General features: G+C 50.7%; 1 protein-coding gene across 7 annotated transcripts; it reads right to left on the bottom strand.

Annotated features, from left to right (window-relative positions):
* Positions 1-280: 280 nt before the first annotated feature.
* RAB3IL1 (RAB3A interacting protein like 1) lies at positions 281-16401 on the bottom strand. Of its 7 annotated transcripts, none has more exons than XM_027670301.1 (12): positions 15869-16219; positions 11208-11442; positions 10657-10752; positions 9059-9136; positions 8262-8477; positions 6835-6963; positions 5936-6064; positions 5734-5846; positions 4875-4898; positions 3431-3530; positions 2549-2615; positions 281-2204 (listed from the first exon to the last, which is right to left on the bottom strand). In XM_027670301.1, exons 1-12 carry the CDS (start codon positions 16090-16092, stop codon positions 2122-2124), a joined length of 1494 nt encoding a protein of 497 aa, XP_027526102.1. In that variant the 5' UTR covers positions 16093-16219; the 3' UTR covers positions 281-2121. The 7 variants fall into 7 exon arrangements, 6 of the variants coding, with proteins under 6 accessions (XP_027526102.1, XP_027526106.1, XP_027526103.1 ...); XM_027670305.1 differs by lacking the exon at positions 15869-16219 and adding an exon at positions 14614-14872; XM_027670302.1 differs by lacking the exon at positions 4875-4898 and having other exon boundaries at positions 15869-16221.
* Positions 16402-17084: the final 683 nt, after the last annotated feature.

Here is a 17084-nt window from a genome sequence, read left to right as displayed (position 1 = left end):
GTCCCTTCCAACCCAAACCATTCTGTGATTCTCTGAAGAAATGTTCACCCACCTGCAGAAAAAAACCCTCTATTTGGCACCAAAACACTATCACTTATTCCCCTTGTGAAGTCAGGGAGCAGCCAACTATGGGAGGGACACACTGATGAAAAAAAACATTAAAGCCCAATCCCAGAGGTCACACAAGGGCCAGAGAAGCTCAGAGAATATCAGCCAAACTTAATTTTCTCTTGGCTACTGAGCACCCCAACCAACCCAACCCCTCAACCTCCAACCAGACTTTTAGAGGTTAATAGCAAATGTTTATTTTCCATTATTAAAGAGCAGGGTGCAACCATCCCGCTGTTAATGGAGTGACTTCATTTTCCTTTACAAATTGTTCTCTCTGCTTCATTTCAAATGTAAGACAACTTCACACATGGCATTTCTGTGATTCCTTTCGTCTCAAAAGTGCTTTACAATGTGACACCGAGGGGAAGAAAAAAATCCCACAAACCAAAACATCTCCTACCTCGAGAGATCACCTCATTCCCAGCGCTGCAACGCAGCCACATGTTGTGCAATGTAGCAGCCAATGGCACAGGAAGACATGGAGAGATCAAAAGGTCAGGGGGAGCAGACAAAAGGAGAAATTCCAGGGATGGAATTTACCTGAGCTGAAATCTGCAGCTGGGGAAACCAAAGCTTTTGCCTTCCCTGTCTATTCCTCCCTCCTCTGGGCAAAACCACAGCAGCTCAGTTTGTGTCTTTGTGGAAGAAAACTGAGTTCTTACTGTAGCATCCCTCAGGAGAGGCTGAAAGTTCTGGAGCTGAGGATGGTGATCTGGTGCTGGGCAGGGCGATGTGCCAGTCAGAGATGGAAACCCCGGGGTGGGTGGTGGCTGCTCCACAGACACTGAAAAAAAGGCTAAATTGGCCACAAATCACTGTCATGGCTTTACCAAACCTGGGTCTGTGGCAGACCTGTGTGTTCCAACAGCTTTAGTGACATCCCTCTCTCCCAGCACAATTTGGAGGATACAGGAACCACAGCCACACCCCTCATGTGCACACAAAGATGTCTCAATTCCCTCACTGGGGATGGCAGCCCAGGAGAAGCTGGGATTCCCACTGGAATGGGCATCTCTAGGTCTAATGTAATACCAGGGAGGAAATCTCTGGGCTTGAGGACTGCCCAGCCTGGGCATGCTCCTTCTGGGACATGAAGAACCCAACCTGGGCAAATGGATTCTACCTAAACGATGCAAACAGGACTGCCCAAAGCTCCCTCAGGATCAGGAACAGCTCCAGGGCATGTTTGTAGGTGAGGTTTGTGTTTAAGAGCACCAAGGGAGACTCCTACACCAAGGACTGTCACAGGGTCTGCCTGTGACAACTGCAGCAGATTTCCTAGTCCAGGAGAGAACATCCTGCACCGACTGCAGCCAGCTGGGATTTAGGGAATTTTCCTGCTCCCTCTCTTCTGCTGAAGGCCCCAGGTGCACAGCTCCAGCTATTCCCCAGCCTGGATAACCCAGAGTCAAACAGCAAGCTAAAAAGAGGAACAATTCCTTCTTTGTGACTCCGTTGGCAGAAAGCTTCTCTTGCAGGCTCCTTTAAAAGGAACAAGGAAGTACTTGGAAACAAACTGTTCATGGCTCTCCATAAGATTATTGTGCTCTGCTGGCATTTTCTGGGCTGCTATGGGAGTATGGTCAGCAGGACCTCAGAGTACCCCCAAAGAATGAGTGGGGCACAGGGACAGACAGCCAGCATCTGTCCTGACAGACTGGCTTACAGGGAAGGTCCAGAATTCCTGCCCTCCTCAGAAAATGCCAAAGAAGACTGCATATAAAAACAAAAGTTTTAAAAAAATGGATATACACTGCATATAGGAGACTCCAAAGTCTATCAATGGCCACCCCAGAGCAGCCAGGGCCAGCCCAGCTCCGAGGGGACAGCGTGGAAGCTGCATTCCAGTCACAGTTGGAGCAGTTGGACAGCTGAAGGTGGAAGTTGTGCTTCTTGGTCAGCTTCAGGCAGAGAGAGGGTGGGGAAGGAGAAAGGCCCATTGCAGGGCAGGCACTGCACTCACAAAGCCCTTCATACTGGAGCAGTTTCCTTCCACGCTCAGGCCTCTGCTTACATCTCACTGGGATAAAATCCAAGTTTGGCCAGGGACATCTCCCTCCGGAGCCGCATGACCTCCCAGTACATCAGCTCCACTGCAAAGCGAAAGGGGTGTGGGGGAGAGAAGGGAAAAAACAACCAAAAATCAGTAAGCAAGGCACAGCTGGACACCACCTCCCAGTGCAGCCCAGCCAGGCTCCTTCCCAAAGCCAGGGAAGCAGGACACGCCCATCAGGTCACCATTTATCAGCACTACTCCAGGGCAAAGCTCCCAGGAACCGGGGCTTCGCTTCCTTCCCTCATGTTTTTCTTTTGTCATTTAACTGCTTCTCAAAGACACAGGGAGTTGAGGGGACCCTGAGCTGGCCCCACTCCTGTCATTTGGAATAGCACCTCTTAATTCCTCCACAGAAAGCATCCCACTGCAACCAGCTCTTACCATCCTGCCTCACCAAGCCCTGCTGGATATAGCGGATATACGTGAAGAAGTTGCAGACTGCTGTGATCTGAGAGAGAGAGGAAAAGAGAAAAATTGGGAATCAGCTCCAGAATTGCTCTGCCAAAAGGCCTGCCCTGCACTCAGCAGCAGAGCTCAGTGTTCAGCACCTGAGAAACAGTCCCACATATTGCCAGGTAGGATGAAAGCTGGTTAAAAATAAAATTAAAAAAACCCCATCTGGGTATCTGCCATCCCATCCCTAGACATTACACTATCCATGAGATACAACATGGAACAACTCCAACCTACTGCAGATTTGAGACATTGCTTTGGGGCAAGTGACACAAATGAGTCAAGTCTGTGCACAAAAAACAACTTTTTGTATCCAAAATGGTCACATGTTTCAGGATCAGCTCTTGTGATATGCAGCTCAGGAAAGAATAAACTTCTAAAATGCTCCATTGAATCAAAACCCCAACAGCAACATTAATAAATTATCCACCTTTTGCCTTCCCTCCACAGAAAGAACAACTTGTTCTCACAACCACCCGAGTCACGGATCTGACTGGAACAGTAAGAGCATTTAAAGAGCAGAAAATTACTGTGTTTTACAAAGGGGAATTAAATAATAATAAAGCCAAAAAACCAAAGCCCTGTACAGAATGAAACCATGGAAAGTGAATGCACTGAGGGTTGTCTGAAAGCATAAGCAGGGCTGGATCTGCACCCTAATTATCAACCAAGAGCCACCCTGAGCTCAGGAACAAACTCAAATTCCACAGGTCTTCCTTAAGTTGAAGGCTGACCCTCAAGAGCTCCTACATCTCAGAGTATGGAACAATTTTGGAGGGTCAAGGCACCCTGGGAAGGTGAAGGACTCACCCTGGCCCTGCAGGAAGGTGAAATGTAGTAGTAATTCCCAGAATCCCCCAGCATGATCCGGTGCTTGCAGGTCCTGGGGAGGCCACTTAGAGCACATTTCCTGCAGGGAAAGGAAAAAACACTTCAACAATCCAGTGGCACAGCAGAGATCAGGAATTTAGGAATCTCAAGAGATGGAAGGGGGAGCTCAGAAGCCAGACCTGGGTCAGTCAGCATGAAAAAAACAACCCATGGCTGATAGAGCCTTTTGCTCCTAAAAGATTCCATAAGTGGCAAGTTAGGAGAGTTAAATATCTGGAATCATGAATTATTCCATATCCAAATACACCAAGCTGTACCCTTTCTCTGGCACAGAGCCCAAGAGAAAGCTACAGAAAACAGAGTGTAATGTCATCTGGTCCCTGCATATCTCCTCCACATTCCAGGGAAGACTCAGGTGTATCAGCTTTCCTGCTGGGATGCAAACATGCTGGCTGGACATCAAACCTGGCCTCAAAACTGGTAAATCCAGCATTAGAGCAGAATTTGCTCATGCTGAGAACTCAAAACAAGCCACACGGCTCTGGATGAGGTTTGCAATTCCCAAGGACAAGCCAATCCCTTCTGGGGCAGACAGGGAAGAAGCCTGGCTTCACAATTTTAGGATTTCACTCAGAGTGAAGAAAACAGTCTTTTCGAAACAGTCAACAGCCTCTCTTTTCCTGCCATTTTTTTCTGCTATTTCTTCTATTATGGTTCCCATCACCAGCCAGTTGCCTTTCCTTCATCCTCACTTAAAGCAGTAAAGCAGAATTTTCTATTGCATAGTTATCACCACATTCCTCAGAGGCTCAGTTCCTGCATGTGGAAAGAGCGACATCACTCCCCAGCTGCAAAAAACTGCTCTGGGAGCCATGGAAGGTGCCAACACATGGGAGCAGATGTTTCAGAGAGATTCTGAGCGTGTCTCTGGGCTTGTTTTCCACTGCTATCAAGGCAAATATTAGCCAAGAGTGGAAGCATGGGCTGTAGGAGCCCACATGCAAGGAGAAGTAATCACTGACCAAATATTAACACAACTTAAGGAGATTAAATTCTCAGGAAGTGTAGGATGACCAATAACAAGATATTTTTAAGTCACAAAATTGAACATTGGAGCACATAGAAAAAAGAGACCCTTGGTGACTTGGCGTAACCACATCTGTCACAACTATATTTAGAGGTAACCAAAAATGCCACAAAAATCAGTGTTTTACACCTGGGAAACAAAAGTAAACAAATTCCTTTTGGATTTTTTTATTCCCAATAGCAAAACTCCTCACCATCCTGCCTGGAAATTAAAGAGGGTTAAAGAGTTAGCTCAGTTCAGCTCGAGCCTCCAAGCTGCTACATTGCACTGAGTTAGTCACTTGTTAATGGATTAGAGATCTTTGATCACTGGCTAAACAATAAATGCTTCACTTACGTTACAATTTGTGACCGGAACCCACTGTGAAGACAAAAAAAAAAACAAAAACACAAAAGGAAACTGATAAGGATAAAGACAGGATGGGTTGTTCTTGGAGCAATTTGCCTAGAGATGGCAGAAAATGCAGGAGCGTGGTAGGAAACCTGCATTTGCCCTCACAGGGACACTTTAGGGGGTGCTCTGCTTGAAGGTAAGGGAGGAAAGGACAGAGAAAGGGAGCCCTGATGGAACTTGAATTCATCAGCTGAATAAAATCCCCTCCTTCATCTGGAATACCATGTCATTTCTGCTAGTGCTCCTCTTCCTTGAGGTGATCCCAAGCTGTTTGTCACAGCAGATACAGTCACACGAGCTCTGAAGCAGCCACAGCCCCAATTCTGGTGGCAAGGTGACAGCATCAGGTGGGGAAGATGATGTGCAGCAAAAGATCTCTTCTGACCTAGGCTCAAACCCACCAGCAAGGTCAGGATGCAAGGTGAGCTCAAACCTCACAAGATGCAAGAATGCAGCTCTGATTTAACCCTTTCACCCCTGGTTATGCACAAACACCTTCAGAGAACATAAACAAGTTGCTGCCTCGAGGCAAGGGAAAAAAATCCACCCCCCAGTCAAGGGCACTAACACCTCTCAGGTTATCCCAAAAAACAGCCAACAGCTCATCTGCTGAGCTAAGCTCATTCCTCTTCTCAGGCAGAGCAGAGCTAAATTCCAACTGCTCACAAGCCTAGAGAACACTCAGCTGAGCCCTTTGAACTGTTCACCCCAGCGACTGAGCGAGGCCCGGCCAAACTCCACGGCACGGGACAAACCGACCAACAGCAAGGAGGGGACAAAAGGTGGTAAACACGGTCCTTACTTCGGCCCACCACACTCTTCTGCTGCCACCTTCACCACAGGGAGTGTCTGGGAAGCCACTGGCTCGATGGTGAGGGTGTTCTGCTCCACAGCCACTCGCACCAGCTCCGACAGCTGCGGCAAACAGAAGGGAGAGCGGGTACGAACGTGCCAAGGTCACCTCCACAAAGGTGACCCTCTGGAGCTGCTTTTCCAGCACTCACCTCCTGCTTAGTGAAGTCCAGACAAGGTCCTACATCTTCTCGATAAATCCTGTCCAGGAAGGAGCAGGATTTATCCAAAGTTGGAGATTCCTTCCAGGCCTGGAACTCGGCAAATAAGATGGAGTCGACCTGCAGCAAGTGTCCAAGAGGAAAGGAAAGTGGGGGGGTGGTCACAAGAAAAGATTCCATATCAGAAGGTATCTGCTACTACGCAGGTAACCTGACTGCAAAACATCTCCTTTGGCATCTAGAGAGGCTCAGACACCATGCAAGTGTCTGAAAGAAGCTGCCTTGCCTCTCATCTCCCACCCACCAGCAGTTCTGTAACAGTTCTGAGCCACAGCTATCCTGGGCTTATTGTGCCAGAAACCTGCAGGTTCCTCTCTATCCCATCTTCCTCCAGCACCCGTGATGCAGGAAAAGCCACCAAACAACCACTGAACAGACCAAGTTCCCACTCAACCCATGTCAGGAATGATGAGAGCAGCTGAGTGGCAAAGCACAGTGGCAATGGGAGACTCTAGGACCTGGCATTTAAATCCCAGATGGATCACTAGCCAAACCACCAACTTGGCTGACAGGGCATCTCCTACAAGCCCAGCAAATTATGTTAAAGCTGCTGAAAGGAAAAATAAAACTAAAGAAACCCTGCTGAGCAACACAAAGCACATGAGTGAACACAGCTGGGAAAGTCTGGATTCCAGCACACTCTCTCTGTGCCACGGAGTCTGCTCACCTGGGACCAGGAACAGCTTCAGAGCCACAAGATGGAAAAACAAATGGAGAAAAACAAAACAAAAAGAAAAAAAATGGAGGTTAGCATAAAAGGGAGCTGGGACTGAAAGGCTGGAAGCATGAGAGGTAGCTGGGTCCCACCTATCCCCAGAAAGGTTGGTTACCTGCCGTGAGGAGGAGGAGGAGGAGGAAGCATCTGCTCCCAAGGCCTGCCAGCCTGGCTCATAGGTGATGTGGATGGCCTTCCCAGGGAGGATGCAAAGGAGCAAGGAGAGGAGAGCAGGGAACCCAGACTTGGAGGGCAGAGGGAGAGACAGACAGTGAAGGAAAAGGTTTAGAGTGAGACAGGTAAGAAGGGAGGTAAAAAACGTGAGGTAAAATAGGAGATAGGAAGAAAGGCTCAAGTCCTGCCCTCCAGGAACTGAGCATGCTGCTCAAGGCATCACAGGGACACAAGTCACACCTTTAGATTTCAGCTTAGGGTGCAAAAAGGGAACAGATATTGCCATTTTTAGGCTCAATTTAGGATGGGACACATCTTTTTCATAGGGCACCAACCCTCTGAGTGCCAGATTCCCTTTTATCACCTCTCACATAGGCCATTAAGGAATCTGAGAGACAAAGACACCACCTCATCCTTGATACAGAACATTATTAGTCACTTTGGAAGCTGAGCCCTGATATTTTAGACCCCAGGATATCTGCACCCTGTGGAAGTTGCCTCCATGATGAAATGACAGGTCCAGATCTTAAACAAACAAGTCCTTTGTGTTTCCTCAACAATTCTTCATGACAGACGCAGCAGCTGCCCCAAAAAAATCACTAGTGAGACATATTCCCCCACCACATTCTCACTCATTTTCATTCTTCCTGACCAAGTACCATAAGCTGCCTCCTTTTTGCTCCCCAGGACAGCTGTGTACACATCTGGCTAGTGGGAAATTCCCAGAAGAAAAGATCCTGGTAGCAGGAAGAAGTGTTACACTCATGGTCACAGTAGGTTTGGGGGGGGCGCTATCAAAGGATCACCTTAATTAAACAGGGCTTGTTTGGAAGTTATTCACAATGCTTTGGATGCTTCTCTGCCCAGCTCCTTCCAGTGAGGAAGGAATTAAATATAATTAAATATATACTCTGCAAAGAGGGAGAACAGTGCCGTGCCCAAGAACACAGGACAAGTGACAGGCTACTAGCTGATGGAGGTGTCCTGGTGTCCAAGCCAAACTGGGTAGGAAGAAAAACCACCACCATGTCATGCCAGAACAGGCTGTGGACTCATCTGCCAAGGTGCAGAAAACCACTGGCTTCTGCTCAGCAACTCACAGCACTGGCACCTCCTGGATCTGCCCATGTCCCCCAGAGATCCCTCAACTGCTGTTATCCTGACATAGCCCCCAACATGCCTCCCAAAGAGGAAATACCCACAAAAGGAAACCCACCAGAGCCTGCCTCAGCAAAAATTTAGGGAACAAGGCATGTTACTGCACAAACAGCTTCTTCCAACACTGAAACCACAGATTTCTCCAGGAAGCCCCTGAGCACAGTGCCAGCAGTGGCTCCGAGGCCAATTCAGCGAGTGGCCCTCACCCACCTCTCTGCACTCCCGACTGACTGGCTCTGGAGCCACATTCTGTCTGGCAGCTGAGACCATGGCACTGCTGGTGCTTTTGTTTCGCCCATGGCCCTTCCTGAAGCCGGCTTTGGAAGGGCTCTGGAGCTGAGGGTGCAGCTCCCGGTTGGGGGAGGAAGGTGTGGACGTGATCACCAGCGTCTTCAGAGCTGTCACCTCTGCCTGCAGCATGTCGATCTGAGGAGACCAGGTAGAGTCAACACCTGCTGAACTCAAGTTTGCTGCATCCCATCACATATTGAAGCCACAGGGAACCAGCTACAAGCCCAGCCATGAAGATTCTCCCCATCCCTCCCAGTGCCCTGCACCACCCAGAATTTCAAACAAACAGCAGCTATTTGGGATCACATCCCTCTGCCCCTTTAGTCAGCACATTTTGCCCCAGGCTCTTTTCAGACCCAATAACCCCAAAGAAACTTCTCTCTTGAGTTGAGCAACCTTGTGATTCAGCCCTGCCAGGAAATTCCAATGCCCCAGGTCCCTGCTCTATCCATTCCCACAGCTGTGACAATTAAACAGCTTATCAGTTCCCTGTGGTTTCCCTGGCATCCATTTCCCAAAAAGGAGCTGGATCAGGAACAGACTGCAAGGATCCCTCTTTCCCCTCACTCTGGTTCCTTTCCAGTGTCTGCTGGAAAGGGAGAAGAGCAAATACAAGCACTGTACTCTCCTCCAGCCAACAAGCAGCACTGTGGCCAGTCTGGGCAGTGATGCCACCGGGCTACCCCAAAAATCAAGTCCCACAGAGCAGTTCTCACCTTGCCCCGGGCCTCTCTCAGCTGTTTCTCTGCTGCAGCCTGTTTAGTGTTGGCTTCTCTCACCATCTTGTGGGCTTCCTGCACCAGAGAGAATTTTAGTCTACTGTTACACAAAGCCACCAAGGCAGGTCACAGTATGCCATATCACATGATCCAGGCAAGCAAGCAAGGGGACAAACCTCCCTGCCACATCCAAGAGATTTGTTCTGTCAGCTGTGAAGTGTCTTCCCCCAGAATTTCCTGGAGAAATTCTCCCAGTGCCAGAGCCTGGAGTGCATCCCCTGCTAAGGAGTGTAATCAGTTAAACTAAAGCATTTAGCTGGCTAGTCCAAGGTCATCTCTCTCACTGATAGGGGCTGCTTGAAGAATGCCAGAAACAAGGGCCTGCCCTTTCCTTGCCCTTGGGGGTTGCTTAAAGCTGAGGCTTTAACATGAACACTCAGCTGTGTTGCTGTGGGTGCTGTGGCAGGGGCCGTGGGTGCCCCTATTCCAACATCTCTGACTCCAGCCTCCCCTCAGCTTGGCTTCCTGGCTTGACCCCAGTCACTGCAGCTCTGCTGGTTGATCACTAAACGAATTTCTGCCCCTGTCCTGCTGTCTGTGGCACTAATCCTGATCCAGACCTGCTTCTCCACATCTTGGTGAGGTCACTGCTCCTGCCCGGCTTGTTACTGCACTTTGCTCCCACTTCCCTTGTGGAGCAGCCAGTCCTCACTGCTCCAGGCATGGCTGGGACACAGCAGGAGCTGGAGCTCAGGTGGGGGCCAAATGGTAGAAACTGGCTTAAAAGGCTCTCCCACAGAAAGAGGGGAGTGGGATGAATCCCATCTGGGTCCTCCCTGCAGCGCTGTCTGGAAGCAGAGTCTGGCCAAGGCCACCAAAGGAAGGGAACAGCCCTTGGCTTTATTATCTCCAATATCATCCTGAGCTCAGGCAGCCAAAATTTCAGGAGAGGGTTGCTCTCTTGGCCCTCATATCCCTGTGTGTCAAAGGTACAGATGGGCTTTGGCTTTCCTCACTATCCAGACAGATCCAGACAGATCCAGACATTAGAGCTGCTGGTAAATGGGATTTTGCCAGGATAGACCTTGGCAAGAATCACATTACAAAAAAAACCAAAAAACCAAAACAAACAAAAAAACCCCCCACCACAACTGACAGGCCTTCTGGACACTCATTGGAGCAGAGTGTGTGAGGACATCCAGCATGTTCTCACCCCCAGCAAGGGCTGAGACAAGCCAGGGAGTCATCTCTATTCCACAGCAGTTGCCCAGCAGGTATGGAGAGGGACATGGAGAGGGACAGGGAGCTGTGCCTGGCTCCAGCTCCAGGTATCCCCACATCTAGTTTTGTCACCATAACTACTGTGCTCTTTATGCCACCCCACAGGTGCCAGAAGGGGCAAGAAATACCTGTAAATGCACCCCAGGAGCCTGTTCTGAGGCTCTGCCTGTAGCACTGCCCAGCTCTGCTTCTCCAAGTGGGAATGAACAGGGGAAAGGAAGAAACTGTGGGAGGAGGCAGCTGGAAGTTCAGTGAAAGCCTGTCTTAAAGGGGTTGGATGCAAGCTTAGGGTAAGAAAAGGAAGAGGGTGGTACCTCAAATAGGCTGGCTGTTAACTCCTCCAGTTCCTGCTCCAGTTGTTCCCTGACTTTTGACAATCTCTCACATTCTTTGTCCTTCAGCTTCAGCTCCTGTTGAGGAAATGGAGAAGGAAACATCAGCCCACAGCAGATCCCAGGAGTGCTGATGCCCTGCCCTGTCAATCACAACCCTTCCTCCCCACCATGGCACAGACCCCTGATCCCAGATTCCTGGCACTAAACTCTGTGCCATGCTCCCTGCCACCAAAGGCACCCTCCCTCCACAAGTTGTAGCAGGATTTTCAGGCTCATTTCAGGAACAGCTCATTTGTCATTAGCAAGGAGGCTCCCAGTTAAGCACTGCCTTGAGCTGCTTCCTGCAGTAGGTTTCCAGGATTAATTTGGATATTGGCACCTCCAGCAACTGATGTCCTGCTCCACAGCACTTTATGGCCACCTCAACTCAGTCTCTCTCCTCTTCTGCCTGCTCCAGACTCCTAAAACACCTCTAGGAAAACTCCTACTGCTCCAATCCATGCTGCCATCCCCAGGTGTTCTCCCTTTACCTTCTGTGCTTTGTGCAGCTCATCCTTCAGGAACTCAGACCCCTTTTCACGGATCTCCACCGAAGAGCTGCGCAGGCGCGACACATTGAGCTGCTCGGTGGACTGGGTCTCACCCACACCTCCAGCATCCTGGCATCCCGTCTCCAGCTCCTCCTTGCTGCCTTTGGATGGCATTAGTGGCTTCCAGTGCCCCACAGCAGGTTGCTTCTGGCTCTCTTCCTCAAAACTGACCTGGCTGTGGGGTGACAGCATAGAGAAATTTCTCAACCAGTGTGTCCCAGAGAGGACACTCAGGAGAAAGCAGGAGAACTAAAGACAGCTGCTCCAGGAATCCTGTTCTCACCTGGATTCCAAGAGAAACACACTGCAACTGCCTTGTTTAAGACCTTGGTACTCACCCAGCAGACCCAAGTTCAGACACTGCTCCCCCAGCTGAAGGAAAGTAGGAAAAAAAAGGAACACAGCTCTCCCATTCCCAGTGTACAGACCCTAATCCCATCTGCTGCCAACCCAGCCTTCCCCTATCCCTGCTTCAGAGGGTAAGGATCTATTTTTAACCTACTTCCCACCAAAAGCCTCCACAGAGCCACCTAAACCAGTGCATTTCCAGTGGGCTGAAGCCCTGTTCTTTAGTGTCAGTGGCTGGCAAGTGGAGAGGTACTGGAAAGAAGAAACCAGAAGAGCCACCCAGGAGACTGTTCCCCAGCAGCACTCATGCAACTCCCAAATTAACACAGATGCTGGAGAGGCTGATGGATTTAGCTGGCTTTGCTGGGGTTTTAGGAGAGGAAAACCTCATCAATGCCTGCACGACAGGGCACTGCAGTCACCCTGGGGTGTGCATCTCCCTTCCTTTGTGCATCAAAGTGCCCTCACGTGGTTGCTCGCTGTTTGAAGGCAATGGGAGCGTGTCCAAGCCTTGCACACACGGAAGTTTTCTATCATGCCCAGACACCCAGCAGAACACACACACTGCCCTGCAGATTAACCTGCTGCTGGTTATCTCTGGGTCACAAGCCTTGGCTGAGCTCTGGTGCCCAAGCCCTCCTCCCACACTCCTACTGCTTCTTGCCTGCTGCCTTCTCCTTCAGAGAAGCCACCACCTCCTTTGGTTTGGTTCACTTTCTCTTCTTCCCTTTTCCCAATCTGCTTTCCTCTCCTGAACTTGCTCTTCCTCCTGCATTCCAGCCAGGACATAATCTTCCCCCTGATTCGACTCCAGCCCAATACTGCACAACAGAGCACAGGCTGGGCTTATCTCCTCAGCCATGTGCTCCTCGAAAATAGCCTTGTTCTCCCTCAGACACAGAAAGCAGTCAAACCACAAGGCCCAACTATCCTTTTCACCCAGCCTCAGCATCCCACCACCTTTTCTACTCAGATTTCTCCCTGTTTGTGCCCGCCCCAACTCTGTCTATGAGCAACAGCTGCCCACAGTCATTTTCCAAAGAGGGAAAGAAGCAGCAGGTACCAGCTAAATCAGCTCAGGTACCACAAGAAAGCATGTGGAAAAGCACATATAGAGAACTCTCTGAACCCTTGGAAGACAAAGAGCACAGGATCTGTGAGATGGTGGAGGACAACAGGATCATCCCTGCTGCCGTGCCATGCCAACTGGATGGCATTTTGGCAACAGAACTCGGGGAGGGGGACATTAGGTTGGTATCACAGATTTTGCTGACCTCTCTGTCAAGCAAGAACATGTGAAAGCACCACAAAGATGATCATAGTGCAGAAATTAACTAGTGTCCCACTGACTTCACCTGGTTTTACTGACCATTCCCTGAGGAGATCTAGAAAGGGAGGCTCACCCTGGTGATAAGACTAAATTTTCTGCAATGGAATTGCCATGGGAATCATGCCAAGCAGAGAGGTCTGTCCAGCAGATACACCAGTTCTCAGATGGCACAGGGGAAGTCCTCTCTGCTTTGGACTTTTGGGATGAGACAGGGTAAACTGCAGAAAAGAGACCTCTCCAGGTATTCCTGCATTAGAAGAAACAGAGCAGAAGGGACCCAGCCAGTCCCAGCACCTCCAGCTTCTGTGAGCAGAGCACAAAAATCAGAGCACAGAGGAAAAGCAAGATTCAGAACCAAGCAGCTACTAAAAAAATAATAAAGAAGCAGCAGAGAAAAGGGCATTTCAACAGTCCACTAAACTACTCAGGCAGTCAATCTAACCCACAGGAAGAAAAAAACAATGTTGTTTCTTTATGACTCTCAAACTCTCACATGAAAGCTGCCTTGGGAAACAGATATTTCAGTACATTTCCACACACTACAGAAGAAAACTGGAGGATATGGAGGAATGAAACAGTCCCACCCACACCCTGTAATGCCAAAAACATATCCTGAAAAATCATCTGTGATGGAATAGCTCATTCTCCACACTGCGCAAACAGAATCCTCACGGAAGCCTTGGCTATGCTGGATCTCCATTGTCCAGGTGGGGCTCTGAAATCCAGCCCACAGAGACCAAAAGACCACCACATACACTCACTCTCTCTTGCTGACTGGTAGCTGTCTTTCTTGGAAAAATGGATCATATTATGTAAGTCCCACACTGACACAAGAAGCGCAAACTTACACAGGAAAAAAAAAATCCACAACACCCCACAACCTTCTAAAGTTGGTTTCCGTAGAAAAAGCAAAAAAAATGTGCAAGATCTGCACTTTTTCCAGCGGGCCCCACATGTTTCCTGCACTGCTGATCCAAGAGGGTTATTTCCCGTACAAGCAAGCCTCTGGCTCCCTCCAGGTTAAACTCTTACCCGCGGGTTTGCGAGGAGGACCCGACTTTTCCATCCCGCCAGGACAGATGCCTGACTGGCACCATGTTCACCATCACGGGCTGGCACCTGTCCAGAGCCCATGGATGCTCAGTATCATCCCTCAAAAGCTTTGGCAAAGCATCTGTTTCATTATATTATTATAGCAGAACACACAACTGGAGTTTCTTGGTTTTGTCTCAGCAACGACGCTGTTGTGTCTTATGTCTGGGGGTGCTGGTGCCGCACGGAGTCTCCTCATTCCATCTCCTTAGTTGGCTTCCACACAACTCTTTCCACAGGTTGCCCAGAGAAGCTGTGGCTGCCCCATCTCTGGAAGTGTCCAAAGCCAGGTTGGACGGGGCTTGGAGCAACCTGGTCCAGTGGAAGGTGCCCCTGCCCATGGAAGGGGCTTAGACTAGATCAGTCTTTAAGATCCCTTCCAACCCAAACCATTCTGGGATTCCATGAATCCTACGAAACACCCGCAGCGCCCTGAGCGCTGGCGGAGCCGGGGGGCTCCGGGCTGCAGGGACACAAGGTGTGAGCACCGAAACAACCAAACCCCGTGGAAGCCCGAGGGACACGGACACCCCACTAAGCCCCCAGGCCCCCCCTGCAGATTCCCCCCGCACCTACCCCTGCAACATCGCTGGGTCCCTGCTGCTGATGCTGCTCACGGCGGAGGGGCGCCCGCCGCCCCCCCCATGCCCGGAGGAGCCGCAGCTGGAGCGGGAGCTGTGCCCGGAGAAGCCGGAGCCGCAGCCGGAGCGGGAGCCCTTCCCGGAGGAGCCGCAGCCGGATGAAGAGCCGGAGCGGTTCCTGGAGGAAGAGGAGCCGCTGCCGGAGCGGATCCCGGAGGAAGCCGAGCTGGAAGCGGAGCGGATCCCGGAGGAGCCGCAGCCCCACCACCGCCCACGTGATGCCGGCGCGGCTGCGCCCTGAGCCCGCCCGGGGCCCGGGGGTCACTCGGCAAACAGCGGCACGGGCAAAACGGGCTGGAATTGCGGGAATAAGGGTGGTTTGTTATCCATCACATCAGTGCAGGGCAGTGAAAACTAAATCTTAACACAGCCCTTCCTCCGCCCTTCTCTTCTTCCCCGGCTCAGATTCGCGCCTGGTTTCCTCTGCCTCCTTCCACACGGGACTGCGGTCAGGTCTGTCCTGCTCCTTCTTGCTCGGAAGGATTCGTCACACTCTTCCCCTGCTCCAGTTGTCCCAGGGGAGACAGTCCTCCGTGAACTTCAACGTGAGTTATTCACGAAGTGCTCCCGCGTGGGTCACTTCCACGGGGTGCAGTCCCTTAGGGACAGGCTGATCCAGAGTGCGATCCTTCCACGGGGACCACCTCTGGCTGCGATTGCTCCCGTGCAATAGCTTTTGTCCCCCTTCTTAAATATATTGTTCCAGAGGTGCTCCCACTGTCGCTGATGGGCTCAGGCTGGGCCTGAGTGGCAGGTCCGTCTTGAGCCAGCTGGGAATGGCTCCATTGGACATTAGGTAAGCTTCCAGCAGCTTCTCACAGAAGCCACCCCTATAGCTCCCCCACTACCTAAACTGTGCCCCAAAACCCCAACACATTGAAGAAGTCTGGGATGTAAAGAAGGGGGGAAGCTGAAAGGATGAGGGAAACCTGGCTGGGGGGAGAACGGCCACTGATTGTCCAGGATTTTTAAACTTGACATTCAAGGAGAGCACGGGGCTGGGAACAAAACAGACAAACCACTCCTGCTGTTACCCCAATCCCAACAGCAGATCCCACACCCCCCTCTGAATTGACAGCGCTGAAGTTTTGGTGTCTCCACTGAACCAAAAACTGCCCCTGCCCTTGCAGGCCACTATAAGAGGATGTTTTCCAGATCGATCCTTCCCCACGTTTCCCATCACATCCTACCTTGCCATTGCCCAGGGCTTCCCTCCAGGCAGCCGTATCCCCTCAGAGCCTTCACATGCTCCTGCCTTGCTCTCTGTTTGCCCATCCTCTGCCTCACTGCCAGACCCAAGGCCAAAGGCTGGCGAGTCAGACATGGTGATCCATGTATCCATTGCAGAATGCTGCTGTGGATACCACACAGGGACCACTTCTCTCTCCCAGCATCTTCTGGGTGTCCCTGTCATCTGCAGCCCTGCCCTGCCTCATGGCCAGGATCCACAGTGACAGCTCAGGGCAACCTCATGCTCTGAGGTCTGGGAACGGAGTGTTCAGGACGTCTGTGTCGCTGGCTGTAACCTTTGTTATCTTCAGGGAGCTTTTGGGAGGAGGGGAAAGATCTTCAGCTTTCCAAGGCAGCACCACAAGTAATTAGTCTTTGTAATTATTAACTCCCAAGGCTTGGCTGGCAGGGACGGAGGGTCCTCAGATTAGAAGGGTAGAACAGATTCCAGGAGCCGACAAAGGCGGGAAGGATGAGAACTGATAGCGCAGACAGGAAGAATTAAGAGGGGATGTGCTGAAGATTCTGAATCCCAGCCACTTGCAGAAGTTAACTTTTCACAGGGGGAGAGTGGCATGTGCTCCCCTCTTCTTCCCAGAAGGAAAGGGGAAAACCAGATGCAGGCTGGGAAAAGGAGGAACGGGGATTATTTTAGAGCTTGGAAAGCAGGACTACACCCCAGACCCAGCAAACTCAAACCGGATGTTATTGCCATGAAAAGGAGAATGAAACAAATGGCCTCAAACTCCAGGCTCCCTCCAGCCCCTCCTTGCTGGCTCAGACGCTGTGCTGATGTTTGCTCAGCTGGCTGCAAGGCATTCAGCAAGGGCTTTCCGGGATTTCTGGCTCTAAGATCCCTGATTTCCAGGACCAACCCATTTGGTCCTCCCTTTGGAGCCTAATCCCCGCCACGGAACCTATGGCAAGAGAAAGGGGATCTTGCTAAGGACTTTTCCCTCCTTTTCATGCTGTGCAAACTGAACTATGCAACATCAGAGAGGGAGATTTGTCACGCTCCAAGCCCCTAAAAACAAAATGCAGAGGGTCAGATGGAGATTAGCACTCAGGTCTGAGGGAGATGCAGAGCTTGGCACCCACAGCTCTCAGGGCCCCCCAGGATGGCACAGAATTAGTGAGGAATTCTGCAGCATAAGGGTAAGAAGTCCGGGGGTCCTC

Source organism: Neopelma chrysocephalum, unplaced genomic scaffold (assembly GCF_003984885.1).
Source record: "Neopelma chrysocephalum unplaced genomic scaffold, ASM398488v2 Primary Assembly neopelma1_96825, whole genome shotgun sequence".
Lineage (NCBI taxonomy): Eukaryota > Metazoa > Chordata > Aves > Passeriformes > Pipridae > Neopelma > Neopelma chrysocephalum.
Note: the sequence above shows the minus strand (reverse complement) of the source record. Positions and strands in the feature narration are given on the sequence as shown.

Bases quoted from the DNA above. Each gene is read 5' to 3' on its own strand.
- RAB3IL1 (XM_027670301.1), bottom strand. From the start codon at position 16,092: ATGACAGGGACACCCAGAAGATGCTGGGAGAGAGAAGTGGTCCCTGTG. The intron at 2,616-3,430 runs GTGAGTCCTTCA...TCTCTCTCTCAG, and splicing joins CACCTTCCTGCAGGGCCAGG to ATCACAGCAGTCTGCAACTT. The intron at 2,205-2,548 runs GTAAGAGCTGGT...TTCGCTTTGCAG, and splicing joins GGGCTTGGTGAGGCAGGATG to TGGAGCTGATGTACTGGGAG.